This window comes from Gaeumannomyces tritici (assembly GCF_000145635.1).
Source record: "Gaeumannomyces tritici R3-111a-1 unplaced genomic scaffold supercont2.4, whole genome shotgun sequence".
In the NCBI taxonomy this organism is placed as follows: Eukaryota; Fungi; Ascomycota; class Sordariomycetes; order Magnaporthales; family Magnaporthaceae; genus Gaeumannomyces; species Gaeumannomyces tritici.
Genome location: NW_008804548.1, coordinates 4,212,540 through 4,224,536, shown reverse-complemented (window position 1 = coordinate 4,224,536; position 11,997 = coordinate 4,212,540). Strand labels below are relative to the sequence as shown.

The 11,997-nt window shown below is 59.9% G+C and overlaps 5 protein-coding genes across 5 annotated transcripts in view; 2 read left to right on the top strand and 3 right to left on the bottom strand.

The window, feature by feature from the left end:
* Nucleotides 1-301, top strand: part of GGTG_08829 (small nuclear ribonucleoprotein) — a gene marked incomplete at both ends in the record, with an annotated part of 1,468 nt that extends 1,167 nt beyond the window's left edge. Inside the window, one exon of the mRNA XM_009226671.1 lies at nt 126-301. Within this exon, the coding sequence (XP_009224935.1) occupies nt 126-301 (176 nt within the window). The remainder of the gene's footprint in view (nt 1-125) is intronic.
* On the bottom strand, nt 271-1,757 carry GGTG_08828 (V-type proton ATPase subunit D). The gene is made up of 6 exons (XM_009226670.1): nt 1,602-1,757; nt 1,391-1,503; nt 1,304-1,314; nt 863-1,247; nt 754-794; nt 271-698 (listed from the first exon to the last, which is right to left on the bottom strand). The coding sequence occupies exons 1-6, from the start codon at nt 1,614-1,616 to the stop codon at nt 493-495; spliced, it is 771 nt and encodes a 256-aa protein (XP_009224934.1). The 5' UTR covers nt 1,617-1,757; the 3' UTR covers nt 271-492.
* Nucleotides 1,758-2,719: 962 nt separating this feature from the next.
* Nucleotides 2,720-6,056, top strand: GGTG_08827 (pre-mRNA-splicing factor SYF1). Its single transcript, XM_009226669.1, has 3 exons — nt 2,720-3,052; nt 3,109-3,279; nt 3,356-6,056. The coding sequence occupies exons 1-3, from the start codon at nt 2,954-2,956 to the stop codon at nt 5,630-5,632; spliced, it is 2,547 nt and encodes an 848-aa protein (XP_009224933.1). The 5' UTR covers nt 2,720-2,953; the 3' UTR covers nt 5,633-6,056.
* Nucleotides 6,022-7,233, bottom strand: GGTG_08826 (hypothetical protein). Its single transcript, XM_009226668.1, has 3 exons — nt 6,542-7,233; nt 6,339-6,461; nt 6,022-6,277 (listed from the first exon to the last, which is right to left on the bottom strand). The coding sequence occupies exons 1-3, from the start codon at nt 6,546-6,548 to the stop codon at nt 6,132-6,134; spliced, it is 276 nt and encodes a 91-aa protein (XP_009224932.1). The 5' UTR covers nt 6,549-7,233; the 3' UTR covers nt 6,022-6,131.
* Nucleotides 7,234-7,742: 509 nt separating this feature from the next.
* GGTG_08825 (MAS3 protein) lies at nt 7,743-10,725 on the bottom strand. The gene is made up of 2 exons (XM_009226667.1): nt 8,799-10,725; nt 7,743-8,735 (listed from the first exon to the last, which is right to left on the bottom strand). The coding sequence occupies exons 1-2, from the start codon at nt 9,145-9,147 to the stop codon at nt 8,320-8,322; spliced, it is 765 nt and encodes a 254-aa protein (XP_009224931.1). The 5' UTR covers nt 9,148-10,725; the 3' UTR covers nt 7,743-8,319.
* Nucleotides 10,726-11,997: the final 1,272 nt, after the last annotated feature.

Below are 11,997 nucleotides of genomic sequence, written 5' to 3'. Positions count from 1 at the left end.
CCGCGGCCTCAAGGCGACGGGCCCGGCGGCGGCGGCGCCCGCGGTGCCCGACGAGTACCTGCCGCCCAACAAGACGCTGTTCGTGCAGAACCTGCCGGCGTCCTTCGACGTGGATGCGCTGACAGGCGTCTTTGGCCGCTTCCCGGGTTTCCGCGAGGTGCGCCTGGTGCCCGGCCGCCGCGGGCTCGCCTTCGTCGAGTACGAGACCGAGGCCGGCGCCATCGCCGCCAAGGAGAGCACGGCGGGCATGGCGCTAGGCGACGAGGGGAAGCCCGTCAAGGTCACGTACCAGCGGCAGTGAGAGGCGGCATAGACACTCCATTGGTTGGTCAGCGGGGCAGGTGGTATACCGTCTTGCCTCCGACTAGCGCGCTATGATTTCCAGGCAACACAGAACTAGGGAAATTGGTGACAAAATGCTGAAGCCAAGTACAAATTATTCGTCTTCGAGCCCTGATTCTTGCCAAACATTCCTACCTATACAGTCGACACTCAGAAAATGACGTCCTCCTCTTGTTCGCCCAGTATGTCGCCCGAATCCTTGCTTGGCCCGTCGCCCTTTGCGTTTGCGGCCAGGGCGGCATTCCTCTCGGCCATTTCCTTGTCCGCCTCCTCGTTGTCCTTGACCTTTTTGGCCGCCACCTTCTTGAGCCTGTAGAACTCTTCACGGTCGAGCTCGTCGAGCTCCGAGTTGATGTCTAGTCTAGCAGTCAGGGTCCAGCGTCCAGGTTATTGGGGGCGGGCGGCACAAACATTTGATGGTGTTCTCCGTCCGAGGGATGATGACGTGCTCGCTGTAAAGAATGGTCAGAACAAGAACACAAGGGTCACATCGTAGCAAGCCCCTTCAGGAATGGCTCACATGGCGTTAACTCTGCGGTTGACCACCTTGATAACCTCGTCGAGTATCACAAAGGCCGTCTGCAGGCTCGCGAGCTCAACCAGCGCCTCGACGGCGCGGGCGTACGTCTCGCGGCACCGCTGCACCTGCTGGCCGCCCTTGCCCAGGCCCGTCATGGCAAAGTCGTTTGTGCCCTCGGCCACGTAGCTCTCAAAGGCGGGCAGCAGCACGCCCGACACGTTCTCCTGCTTGGCGCGGATGCGGAAGCGGGCCGACTTGGCCGACTCCTGCACCGTGTAGCCGACGTCGCCGCCGACCGCGTACGTCACCTCGGCCAGCGAGAAGGCGGCGATCTGCATGACGCGACCCATCTTGCGCTTGGCCTCGTCGATGCGGCGTGTTATTTCTGCGGGGGGGTTAGCCGGCGGGGCAGTTTCATGGGTCAAGGTCTATGGATTGTACCTCGGAATCGCCTACCGACAAGAGCGAGTGTTGGTTAGTCCGAACTACCAGCGCCGGCAGGGTCAAGGGGGGGACGGGGAGACCAACTTGGTGAGCGCCTCGCTCTTGCGCTTCAGCAGGCTGTGGCCCGTCTCGGCGCCCTTGAGCTTGGCCTTCATCAGACCCAGCGACTGCCGGGTCGGGAAGACGGCCTCGCGGTCCTGTGCGGGCGGCGGTGGTAAGCTTCTGGCGCTCGCATCGGGGGTCGCGCCGTGACGCGGGCGAGACTCGGCATTGCAGGGGAGGGCGGTCGGCTCACAGCAGCTCCAGACATGGCGATTGGGTCTTCTCGGCGGAGGGTCTCGGGGTGAGGATGCGGGCTGTGTCACGGGCCGGGGACCGTTGTGCGGGATTCTCGGGGTTTGGTGCCGGTTCGGGGATGGTTTGGTGAGGTGTCGGGGTTGGTTGGTTTGAGCCGTCGACTCCGTGACGTCTGTGCTGCCGAGGCGGCGTTTGGGCTTGGGCTGAGCGGCGCAGAGTGGGTCGACGCTGGAGCTTGTCTGGCACGTCTGGGTGCTCGAGCTGTGAGCCCATATCTCTCGACTTCTTATTGATATCCACTAAGCTACACCACAGAAACTGTATTCCGGCGAGGCTCTATTTGCCTTCATTGTATCCAACAGCCCCTTCTCGTCGTTGGGCTCACCCTCGAGAGCCATGGATGGACCTAGACGGCGAAAGTACATGCCCTCAAACTCGGCTGCGAAGAAGCCTCCATACTCCCAATCAAACGATAGCCTTGACCTTTAGTCTCCAGATGGACAGTGGGATTGTGTCGAGAGGTCGTTGTGGCAAAAAATTAGACCCTCGGTTGGCCTGGGCTACATATTCGGGAGAATGGTCTTGGTCATGATGTGATATGGAGGAATAACCTGGACCGCCGTCGACGTCTCCCCCACGAGGTAGACTGCCCCGTCGTCCCTGAAGCAAGCGTATACCCTGTGCACTAGGATGCCCGTCTTCTCCCTCTGCTGTTGGTTCATGGTCATGGCCCAAGTCCTGTTCTCCCACCAACAGCCATGGCAACGAGGTTGCGCCATGGTGCTACAGGATTTTGATCTCCTCCCACCGAACCTTCAACGCTTCCAAGCTCTCGGGTCGATACGAGCGAGCTTGGCCCAAACGTGCAGAAAAAGGTAAAGTGCGTGCCCAAGTGGTCAGCTATCGTTGGTGGACCCACAGTACCTCGAGTCACTTCCGGCTACTTGATGTGGCCCCAGCCGTATCGGGCTGCCATGTCCCATACAGGTACTCAATGGTACCCAGCGGTACCGCCCACATGCTCGCGATTCGGCTCTACTTCGCAGCGCCAGGCCTAGCACCCTAGCTCCCGCCCCAAAGCCAGAAGGGCTGGCGCATGAATTTTCACGGAGCCTAGCCAAGGCCGGGGAACGCGGTTGGACGATAACAGAGCGAAATCGACCGACGCCAGCAACCACCCGCAACCACCCAGCTGGCCGGATTGACGACTCGAAACGACGTCGCTGCATGCCCCAGACGCGCCAGTGATGGTTTGACGCGGGTGCAAGGAGCGAAAGACCCTCCTCCACCGAGACTCTGCCTGCTTGGCTGGCTGGATTTCTGGAGCGAGATCAGAGTCGCAACCCGGTCATGGCCACGATGTCGCTCCAGACTGCCGTTGTTGGCACCAACGGCCACGCCCATGATGCAATCTGCATCCGACAACGGCAGCCCGACCTTCGCCTGGTGGTGCGTCTTGACTTCTTCCCACGCCGTCCATGTCTCCTGCTGACACCTCGCCCCAGACCGACGACGACTACGTCTACGAGCAGGACATCCTCCGCAGCCCCGGCAGCACCAAGCCATGGCTAGCCTACATCAGCTATAAAATCCAGCACGGCACCCCCGAGGAGCAGGCCTTTGTGCTCGAAAGGGCCTGCGTGCAGCTGCCACGGTCGTACAAGCTGTGGAAGATGGTACGTTTTTTTTCTTCTTCTCTTGCTCGGCTCGTCGCGGAGCTCCCCGCACACGCGCTGACGCCTCATGCCACAGTACCTCATCTTTCGGACAAAACATGTCACAAAGCTCAACGCCGCCGTCTTCGCCGCCGAGTTCCGCAAGGTTAACGCCCTATTTGAGCGCGCACTCATCCTACTCAACAAGATGCCGCACATCTGGGAGATGTACCTAAAGTTCCTGATGAAGCAGCCGTTGGTAACCCTTACCCGCCACACCTTCAACCGCGCCCTACGCGCCCTGCCGGTTAGCCAGCACAATAGGATATGGGCTCTCTATAGGCCGTTTGCGAACTCGGCCGGCGGTCTGACGGCCGTCAAAATCTGGCGCCGCTACATGCAGGTGCACCCAGAGGACGCCGAGGACTTTATCGAGCTGCTGGTCCAGGTCGGGCTATACACCGAGGCCGTGCGCAAGTACATCGAAATTCTCAACAAGCCGCGCTTCGCCAGCAAGCACGGCAAGGGTCACTACGAGCTTTGGAGCGAGATGGTGGAGCTAGTCGTCGAGCACGCAACTGAGGTCGAGGCCAACCACGAATCGGGCATCGACGTCGAGCGCATCATCCGGAGCGGCATCGAGCGCTTCGCCGACCAAAGGGGGAAGCTGTGGGTCGGCCTGGCAACGTACTGGATCCGGCGGGGAAGCTTCGAGCGCGCGCGCGACGTCTTCGAGGAGGGCATCACGACGGTCATGACGGTCCGCGACTTCACGCTCGTCTTCGACTCGTACGCCGAGTTCGAGGAGTCGGTCATCGGGGCGTTGATGGAGGTGGCGGCGCAGCGGGCCGAGACGGGCGTGGCCGACGAGGCGGCCGACTTCGACCTGGACATCCGCATGATGCGGTTCGAGCACCTGATGGACAGGAGACCGTTCCTCCTCAACGACGTGCTGCTGCGGCAGAACCCCAACAACGTGACCGAGTGGGAGAAGAGGGTGGGCCTCTGGGGCGACAACAGCCAGGAGGTGGTCAGCACCTACACCAACGCCATCGCGGCCGTCAACCCCAAAAAGGCCACGGGCGCCTTCCACCAGCTGTGGGCCAACTACGCAAAGTTCTACGAGCGGGGCGGCGACCTACGCAACGCGCGCATCATCATGGAGAAGGCCGTCAAGGTGCCCTTCAAGTCGGTCAACGAGCTGGCCGAGATGTGGATCGAGTGGGCCGAAATGGAGCTGCGCAACGACAAGTTCGACGAGGCGGTCCGCATCATGGCCAAGGCGGTGCAGGCGCCCAAGCGGTCGACGGTCGACTATTTTGACGAGACGCTGTCGCCGCAGCAGCGCGTGCACAAGAGCTGGAAGCTGTGGAGCTTCTACGTCGACCTGGTGGAGAGCGTGAGCACGCTCGACGAGACCAAGAAGGTGTACGAGCGCATATTCGAGCTGCGCATCGCGACGCCCCAGACGGTGGTCAACTACGCCACCCTGCTCGAGGAGCACAAGTACTACGAGGAGTCGTTCAAGGTCTACGAGCGCGGGCTGGACCTGTTCAGCTACCCGGTCGCGTTTGAGCTCTGGAACATGTACCTGACCAAGGCGGTCGACCGCAAGATCGGCATCGAGCGGCTGCGGGACCTCTTTGAGCAGGCGGTCGAGGGCTGCCCGCCCAAGTTTGCCAAGATCATCTACCTCATGTACGGCAACCTCGAGGAGGAGCGGGGGCTGGCGCGGCACGCCATGCGCATATACGAGCGCGCCACGCGCGCCGTCTCGGACGAGGACCGGGCCGACATGTTCAACTTTTACATCACCAAGTCGGCCTCCAACTTTGGCCTGCCGTCGACGCGCCAGATCTACGAGCGCGCCATCGCGGCCCTGCCCGACGACGAGGCGCGCGACATGTGCCTCAAGTTCGCCGACATGGAGAAGCGTCTGGGCGAGATCGACCGGGCGCGCGCCATCTACGGCCACGCGTCGCAGTTCTGCGACCCGCGCACCACGCCTACCTTTTGGACCAAGTGGGAGCAGTTCGAGGTGCAGCACGGCAATGAGGACACCTTCAAGGAGATGCTGCGCATCAAGCGCGCCGTTCAGGCAAAGTACAACACCGACGTCAACTTTATCGCCTCCCAGGCCCTCGCCCGGAGCCAGCAGGCCCAGCAGCAGGCCAACGGCGGCGGCGGCGAGGACGGCTCCGACGCGGCCGGCTCCGGCGACGACGAGGTGGCCGACGCCATGGAGGCCCTCGAGCGCCAGGCCCGCGCGCCCGTCGGCTTCGTGGCCGCCACCGAGGGCAACATCAAGAGTGTGGCCCCGACTGTTGTGCCCATCGTGGCGGCGAACCCAGACGCCATCGACCTGGACGACTGAGGTAGAAGTTGAGGCGCTGAGATGGTTCAAGTCGAGGCGCAGATGGTCCAAGTCGAGGACGCTGAGCCATGTACATCCGAGAGTCCTTTTTTTCGATACTGGGGGCGTGGACCGATATTTTTTTATTTTCCGACCATACCGTTTCTGATTTGTTCTGGTATAATGGCGTCTCTTGGCATGCATCCCACTCCTTCAGACGGCACTGGCGCGTCGCCGAGGAGGATGAGGAGGGCTCTTTTTCGTTTGTCAATTTTTCCTTTCTTCATTGATACTTTTGGCATTTCAAGCAGCCCGGGCAATAAATCAAACATGCCCCTCGGAAGTTTGTTCGATTATAGCGTCCGAAACCCCATTCAACTTTTTGAATTGCACGTTAGTAGTCGAGCAAAGGCGGCGTGTGAAAATGGCACTGATACGACGACGCAAGACGAAAACGGCCAATGTCATTCCGCTAGACTAAGGTACAGCACGCCACGCCATCCACGGCTGTTTCTTCCCATCAGCCCTTCTTGGCGTACTTTTCCGTGTGCAGGTCGTGGAACTTTGCGGCGTAATTCCTGTCGACGTGGCCGTCGCGCGAGTTGGGCGTCGAGTAGATGGAGCCCTTGCGTTTCTGGAACCGGCTGGGAGGGACCTTGGAGGCGTCTACGGAGGCTTGTCAGTCTTGGTGTCGACTTGGGGAGAGGAAGAACGGCGTGACACTCACCCCACTCGTCGCTCTGGCGTCGGTCCTTGGCGAAGGGGTCGCTAAACGTCGGCGGGCTCCCGCTCGTCTGCTCGAGGTCAGGGGCCGTGGTGGCGACGCCGCCCTTGGTCGTCATCTTTGCGTCTGTTTGTAGCGCCGGCGCCGTGTTAGTGGTTCTGATAGCAAGACGATGGGCTATATCATGTATACAGCAAGCGACGGACCTGTCATTGTTGGGTTGCCCGAGGTTCAAAAGGCGGTAGGAGGACGAATAATTTGTTTTCTAGGATTGGTCGTGATGGGAGTGGTATCAATAAAAAGTCCAGACTAAGATGGGAACTTTAGGATCTTGGGCCAAGAGATCAGGATGCAAAAGCCGCAGACAGCTGCTATTTATCCAAATCCCACCTCTGGCCACGCACGAGCCGTTCAAAGGAAACGATCGTGGCTGCACCGCCCTCCCCCTCCGGGCGGACGCACGCCTGCCCCAAAGCAGCAAAGAGAGGCAGGCGCTGTTTCCCATTTTAGAGTTCATTACGTATGTATTGTGTTTGGGGGAGAGGCGGGCAGCTCATGGCCAGTCAAGCAGTTCGCCGCCGGGCGGGCGCAGCTGCTCAAAGCTCGGGGCCAGGCCCTTCCATGTTTTCTTGTCCCTCCCTTGTTTGGCCGTTAACACCCCCGCAATATCAGCCCCGGACGGGTCCCCTTGGCGATGGCGTGCAGCTAGAGGGTTACAGGGTGGCAGGGGCTGTGCTTGCACATGTTGGCGGTTGGCGTTGACATGGTTATTGTTTGCTAGCTCGCTAGCTTTTATTCCTATTTTCCATTACTATTACATCACTGTGTCTGCTCGACTCATCGCCGCCGGCTACATCAGAGGCCCCAGTAGTGTGCTCCCACCAGAACCCGGGCCGATGTCGTCAGAAAGTCAAAGCAAAGACGAGCCAATTGTGTGAGGGGGTGTCGCGTGTTACCGCATCCGGAAAGAGAGTGGCGTCACTGACGTCATGCTCCAGCCGCTAAGCAATGTGATCTCTCTCTCTCTCTCCTCGGTTCTTCTGAGGGGGTTGTTGCACTGCCTCGACAAAGGCCCGAGCCCTTTGACAGCTTGTTCAAATCGACGATCGACAAATTGCTCCTGTCCATCGCCTCGCCGAGAGGTGCCCTCTACTCCGTCTCCTCTGGTCACGATGTTGCTCCCACAGCTGGCTGGGATCTGCCTGCGCGATGTCGCCGGCGAGCATTGAGGCCCCCGCTTGCCGCGTAAGAAGAGCCCGCCAAGCCCACTTATTTTATTGCTATCGCGCGGGTGGTGTAAACCTACATTGTCCCTAATTTCTTTGCATCTATAAATGCCGCTTTGCCAATGTCAAATTACACAGCCGCCCGCGCCCGCGTCGTCACGGATAAGGCATGTGTCACTACCTGCGTACGTTCGAAATGGACTTGAAGAGTGGATATTGTCATGCCAGATTGCCCGCCGCCTGCGAGGTAATGGCATTGAGCGTCTCCTAGGAGATATGGTGATAGGCTTGGGTGAAGGGCCTGTCTCCTAGATCGGATAAGCATGTTCCTATCTACGCACATACAGGCAGCCGGCCACTCGGGGCCTAAAGGCTATTGGCAAGCATCCGTGTCATATGCCTCTCCCGGCTGGGTGCTAGTCAGACCTGAAAGCCAAATCAAATGTTGCCGTTTTCAGTAACCTGTCCAACGGGCTATCAAGCTGGGTGGATTCTGCAAGCTGATCACCAAGAGACAGTCACGTTGGAGAGTGATATAGAGAGAATGGATATTGCACTACCGCATGGCTATCAATCTGTGCCGGCAGTAAAAGTACAAACTAAATCTTACAATCTTGCAGCAGCCCCCATTTTCCATACAAAGCAGTTTCTAAACAATCGTGAAAGATAGCACATGCGTCCTCGGATGCCCCCACCAGGGGTTGTGGTTTTCGTTGGTGTGGTCGTGATGTCGTTGCGCGTTTCTGCGACCAAGCCGTCTAAGCAATCTCGCCGTCCTCGCGGAGCTCCTGGATCTCCTCAGCAGACAGCTTGGAGAGGTCGATCTTGGCGGCCCGCTTCATCAGGCGGTCGAGCGCCTCCTCGGATCTCTTCATGGAGATGGCGAGAGCGCGGCGGGCCTGGGCCGGAGTCTGGGCGCCGGCCATCTGGACGGGGACGACGCCGCCAAAGGGACCGGCCCGGGCCGCGTTTTGGCACCGGACGAGGCAGACGTTCTCCTGGCCGGCGACGGTGCCGGTGCAGGCCTGGCTGGCGGGGAGCTGTGCCACAAGCGGGAAGTCGGTGGCGGCGCCCTGGCGGTTGCGCGAGTTCTGGCCGGGAGGAGTGGTGGTCACCTTGATGTCGGTCCATTGGGCGCCAGTGGCGTCGGCGTTGACGGAGCAGGTGTAGGGGCCTGGAGGATGATAATGTTAGTCAAGTGTCGAGTTTGATCATCTGGTGTTTGTAGTTCACTCACCACCGCCGTCGCCGTTGACCTGGTGCAGGGTCATGGTGACGGAGCCACCGGCCTTAACCTGCGGGAGCTGGGCGCCGGTCTCGGCCATGATAGCCTTGGTGCCAGCCTCGAGGTTGTTCTGGCCCGCGCCGACAGTCTCGCCAAAGGTAGCAGCCTGCGCACCCTTGAAGCGGGTGGCATCCTGCTGGAAGGGGTTGCGCCGGGTGCCGTCGCGGGGGGTGGCAGTGTCGACGCCGAGGGCCATGCCCTCACCACCGGCATCACCGACGGCCTTGATGATAGCGGCGTGGCCGGCGACCAGGTCGGCGGCAGCCAGGAGAGAGGCAGCGAAGAAGATCTTGAAAGACATTTTGGCTGGTGGGGTTTAAAGCTGAAGAGCTAAAAGGGGGATTTGTCGTGGCGAAAGGAAGTGGTCAAGATGTTCTGTCCGGCAGATGGGCTGTTATAAGGCAAGCTCTGTCGAAGAGTGCGAAGAGAAGTGGAAGAGATGAGAAGAGAGATGGAGGCCGCTGCTGTGGTTGCTGAGTGAGGAACAAGATTAAACATGAGGCCTAACCGGTCGAGGCCGCCCGGTTATATATGCATCGAGAAGGGACTGTAGCCGCTCACGATGGCGGTCCACGCGCATGCGTCGAGGTTGTTTCCTTGGCCGTCGTCCCTGGCTCGAAACGAGCGTAGTCAAACAACCATGACTGGAGTGCCTGCATAACCCGCGATCACGAAGATCAGCTGGAACCCATGCGAGCCCGACGGGGGATCCGCCCACTGCCACCCTGGCCAGTCCCGGGGGAGCTCGCAGCCGTCTCCACTGGCGCGAGCTCGCACGCGACATCAGGCTCCAAACTTGCCAAGCCAGCCATGCTTCCTAACATGAACAAGCAGACCGAAGGCAGGGATTCAAGCGATCTGATGTGTTGATGTGTGGCGAAACATGAGGACAACAGCACGGAAGCGGACGGCAGACGCCGTCAGTCAAGACACTAGCGCGAGAACCAGCAGGGACCGTGCCCTCCGTCTCTGGCGTCTCGACACCTGCATGTGTCGAGAAAGGCCGGAGACACATGCAGAGAGATGGAGAGAGAGAGAGGCAGCCGCACAGCCATGCACGTCAGGTGTAGGTACCCGCCACATCCGAGAAGTATCGCGGCGTAAACCTCCTGAGCTAGTCTTGACTGCTGTGCTATTCCCATGATAAAGAAGCTGCTAGGGTGGGTGGTCTAGGCTAGACTCCCCATACCGCAGGGCGGGTAGGATGGCATGGCCTTGTCCAGCAAGTGGCGGGGAAGCAGATAGAGCTTCAAAGTCCGGCTGGCAGAGACGGGTTTCATGGGGCTCGGGGCACAAACATGGGGCCTGCTCGGCCTGCTCAGCTTGCCCAGCAGCGCTGGTCAGAAACATCAATCATCGGACGAAAAGCCAGGCCCGAAGCAGGCAAATCGCAAGAGGAGTGCGGTCACGGAGCCGTGGCCGAGGTCAATGCCGTGAGGCTCATCTTGCCAAGCAGCTGGAAGTCAGCTGGGCCGAGTGAAGGGGGGAGCTCTGGGAGGAGCTTTGGGGAGCCAGGATGGCACTGAGTGGATGGCAGGAGCCCTGCTGGAGCTCTGGCGTGAAGCTGTTCCGTTGTGGGCCCGGGGACTGTGGCCCGTGTGATGCAACACTGGAGAGATTCACAGCCAATCGCGTTTGCAGCGGTGGGGCGCGGCTCTGGAGCTCCCTGTCGGCAGGCACACAAAAAAACTGACTCGGGTGGGACCGCCTGGGCGTGCTGTCGTCCAAGCACCCGCTCCTTCGAATGGTTGAGCTTGTAAAGGCCCCTGGTTTGGAAGGCCCCTGATCACGAGTGGTGCAGGCAGAAGACGGCGCTGCTGAAACGGGGTGCCACGGATGCTGCACAGAGAACGCAGACCCTGATCGAAACAAGCTTTGATCTTCCCCGTTGTCCCGCCGCCCGTCGATTGTTTGCGCGGTTGCCGCGGCTTGTCTCGACAAACGCATTCGTGCCTCGCAATACGCGGGGTTCACGCACAAGTCAAGTATACGCGGCATTGCCGTGATGTCCTCAGATAGATGAAGATCGCAAACGGGGTTATGCGCCGGCCAGCAAACAAACTCCTCACGGACTAGGCGCTTCCAGATTCTAGTCCCAATCTAGCAGGATACTGGCTTGCGATATGCCCAGCCGGGTTCGGCACAAGGCCGCGCTTGATGGATCACGATGGGGGCTAGGATAGGTTCATGGAGTAGCCTCTCGCTCGGGGCCTTGCGAGATGCTGTCCACTCCCGGCGAGATCCAACTCGCTTCTCGGCCTGCCTGGGGCGGCTCTTGATACTGCCGGATGGCTGTGCAGCTTTGACATTTTGACAAATGGTGGAAACAAAACGCGGAGCCACCCGCATGTTCGTGGGCCAATCGCAATACACCGATGGAGACCAAGCGTCCTGGGGGCTCTGGGTGACCCCTGGCCGGCACGCTTTCAGGGGCCCCGGGTGATGGACGACCTGGACCCCAGCGCCGATCCTCCGGGATGCTCCGGTGGTGCCCTGGGTGCGTGCCGTGCGCCGACTTGACCTCTCGATATCTCAAGACGGGGGGTTTTTTTTTGGCCGCCTGGAGAAGGCATGTCCATGGTATCTCGACCAAGCGAGACGCAACACCTGAAATGCAACGGCGCTGTTGTAACCGGACGCGACTGCGGCATGTGCACCGCCTCTGACCACCAGAGTCGATCCCGAGGCATTTTCTAGGCTCAAGGATCGAGGTATCTGGAGGAACGTTGTAGTGAACGCGGGCACAGTTGTGGCTAGACTTTAGATCCCGAAAGTTGAAGCAAGCGAGTCTGCTGTCATTGCTCAAACTCCTCCCAACCGTCACGTTCAGTGACTGACTCTGGTCGAGACTGACACCCTGACCAAGACCGGCTCCTGGCCAAGACTGTGCTCCATTGTCAAGTTCGTCTGACTTGCCTTGGCGTCCAAAGCGATGACAGCACTGAATATCTTACAAGCTACTCGCTCAGGGGAAACTGTCTTTCCAACAGCCCGATTCGCCTCTAAAGATTTGCTGATGGGACGGCAGGATAGCGAGCAGCACCTGGAAACTCTCGCTGGGTGGCAAGTTGCTTCTGTGGCTTTCACCGTGGCGGAGGAGCTTTGTTCTCCCAAGTTTGCACGTCAAAGGGCACCTTGGACGACGTCTGTA

What these genes read in the sequence shown, in the direction of transcription:
- GGTG_08828 (XM_009226670.1), bottom strand. An exon ending in AACCGCAGAGTTAACGCCAT is followed by an intron (nt 795 to 862) that starts GTGAGCCATTCC and finishes CATTCTTTACAG; the next exon opens with CGAGCACGTCATCATCCCTC. An exon ending in GACGGAGAACACCATCAAAT is followed by an intron (nt 699 to 753) that starts GTTTGTGCCGCC and finishes CTGCTAGACTAG; the next exon opens with ACATCAACTCGGAGCTCGAC.
- GGTG_08825 (XM_009226667.1), bottom strand. Translation starts at nt 9,147, where the DNA reads ATGTCTTTCAAGATCTTCTTCGCTGCCTCTCTCCTGGCTGCCGCCGAC. An exon ending in GGTCAACGGCGACGGCGGTG is followed by an intron (nt 8,736 to 8,798) that starts GTGAGTGAACTA and finishes ATCATCCTCCAG; the next exon opens with GCCCCTACACCTGCTCCGTC.
- GGTG_08827 (XM_009226669.1), top strand. Translation starts at nt 2,954, where the DNA reads ATGGCCACGATGTCGCTCCAGACTGCCGTTGTTGGCACCAACGGCCAC. An exon ending in AGCCCGACCTTCGCCTGGTG is followed by an intron (nt 3,053 to 3,108) that starts GTGCGTCTTGAC and finishes ACCTCGCCCCAG; the next exon opens with ACCGACGACGACTACGTCTA. An exon ending in CGTACAAGCTGTGGAAGATG is followed by an intron (nt 3,280 to 3,355) that starts GTACGTTTTTTT and finishes CTCATGCCACAG; the next exon opens with TACCTCATCTTTCGGACAAA.
- GGTG_08826 (XM_009226668.1), bottom strand. An exon ending in ACGCCAGAGCGACGAGTGGG is followed by an intron (nt 6,278 to 6,338) that starts GTGAGTGTCACG and finishes AAGCCTCCGTAG; the next exon opens with ACGCCTCCAAGGTCCCTCCC.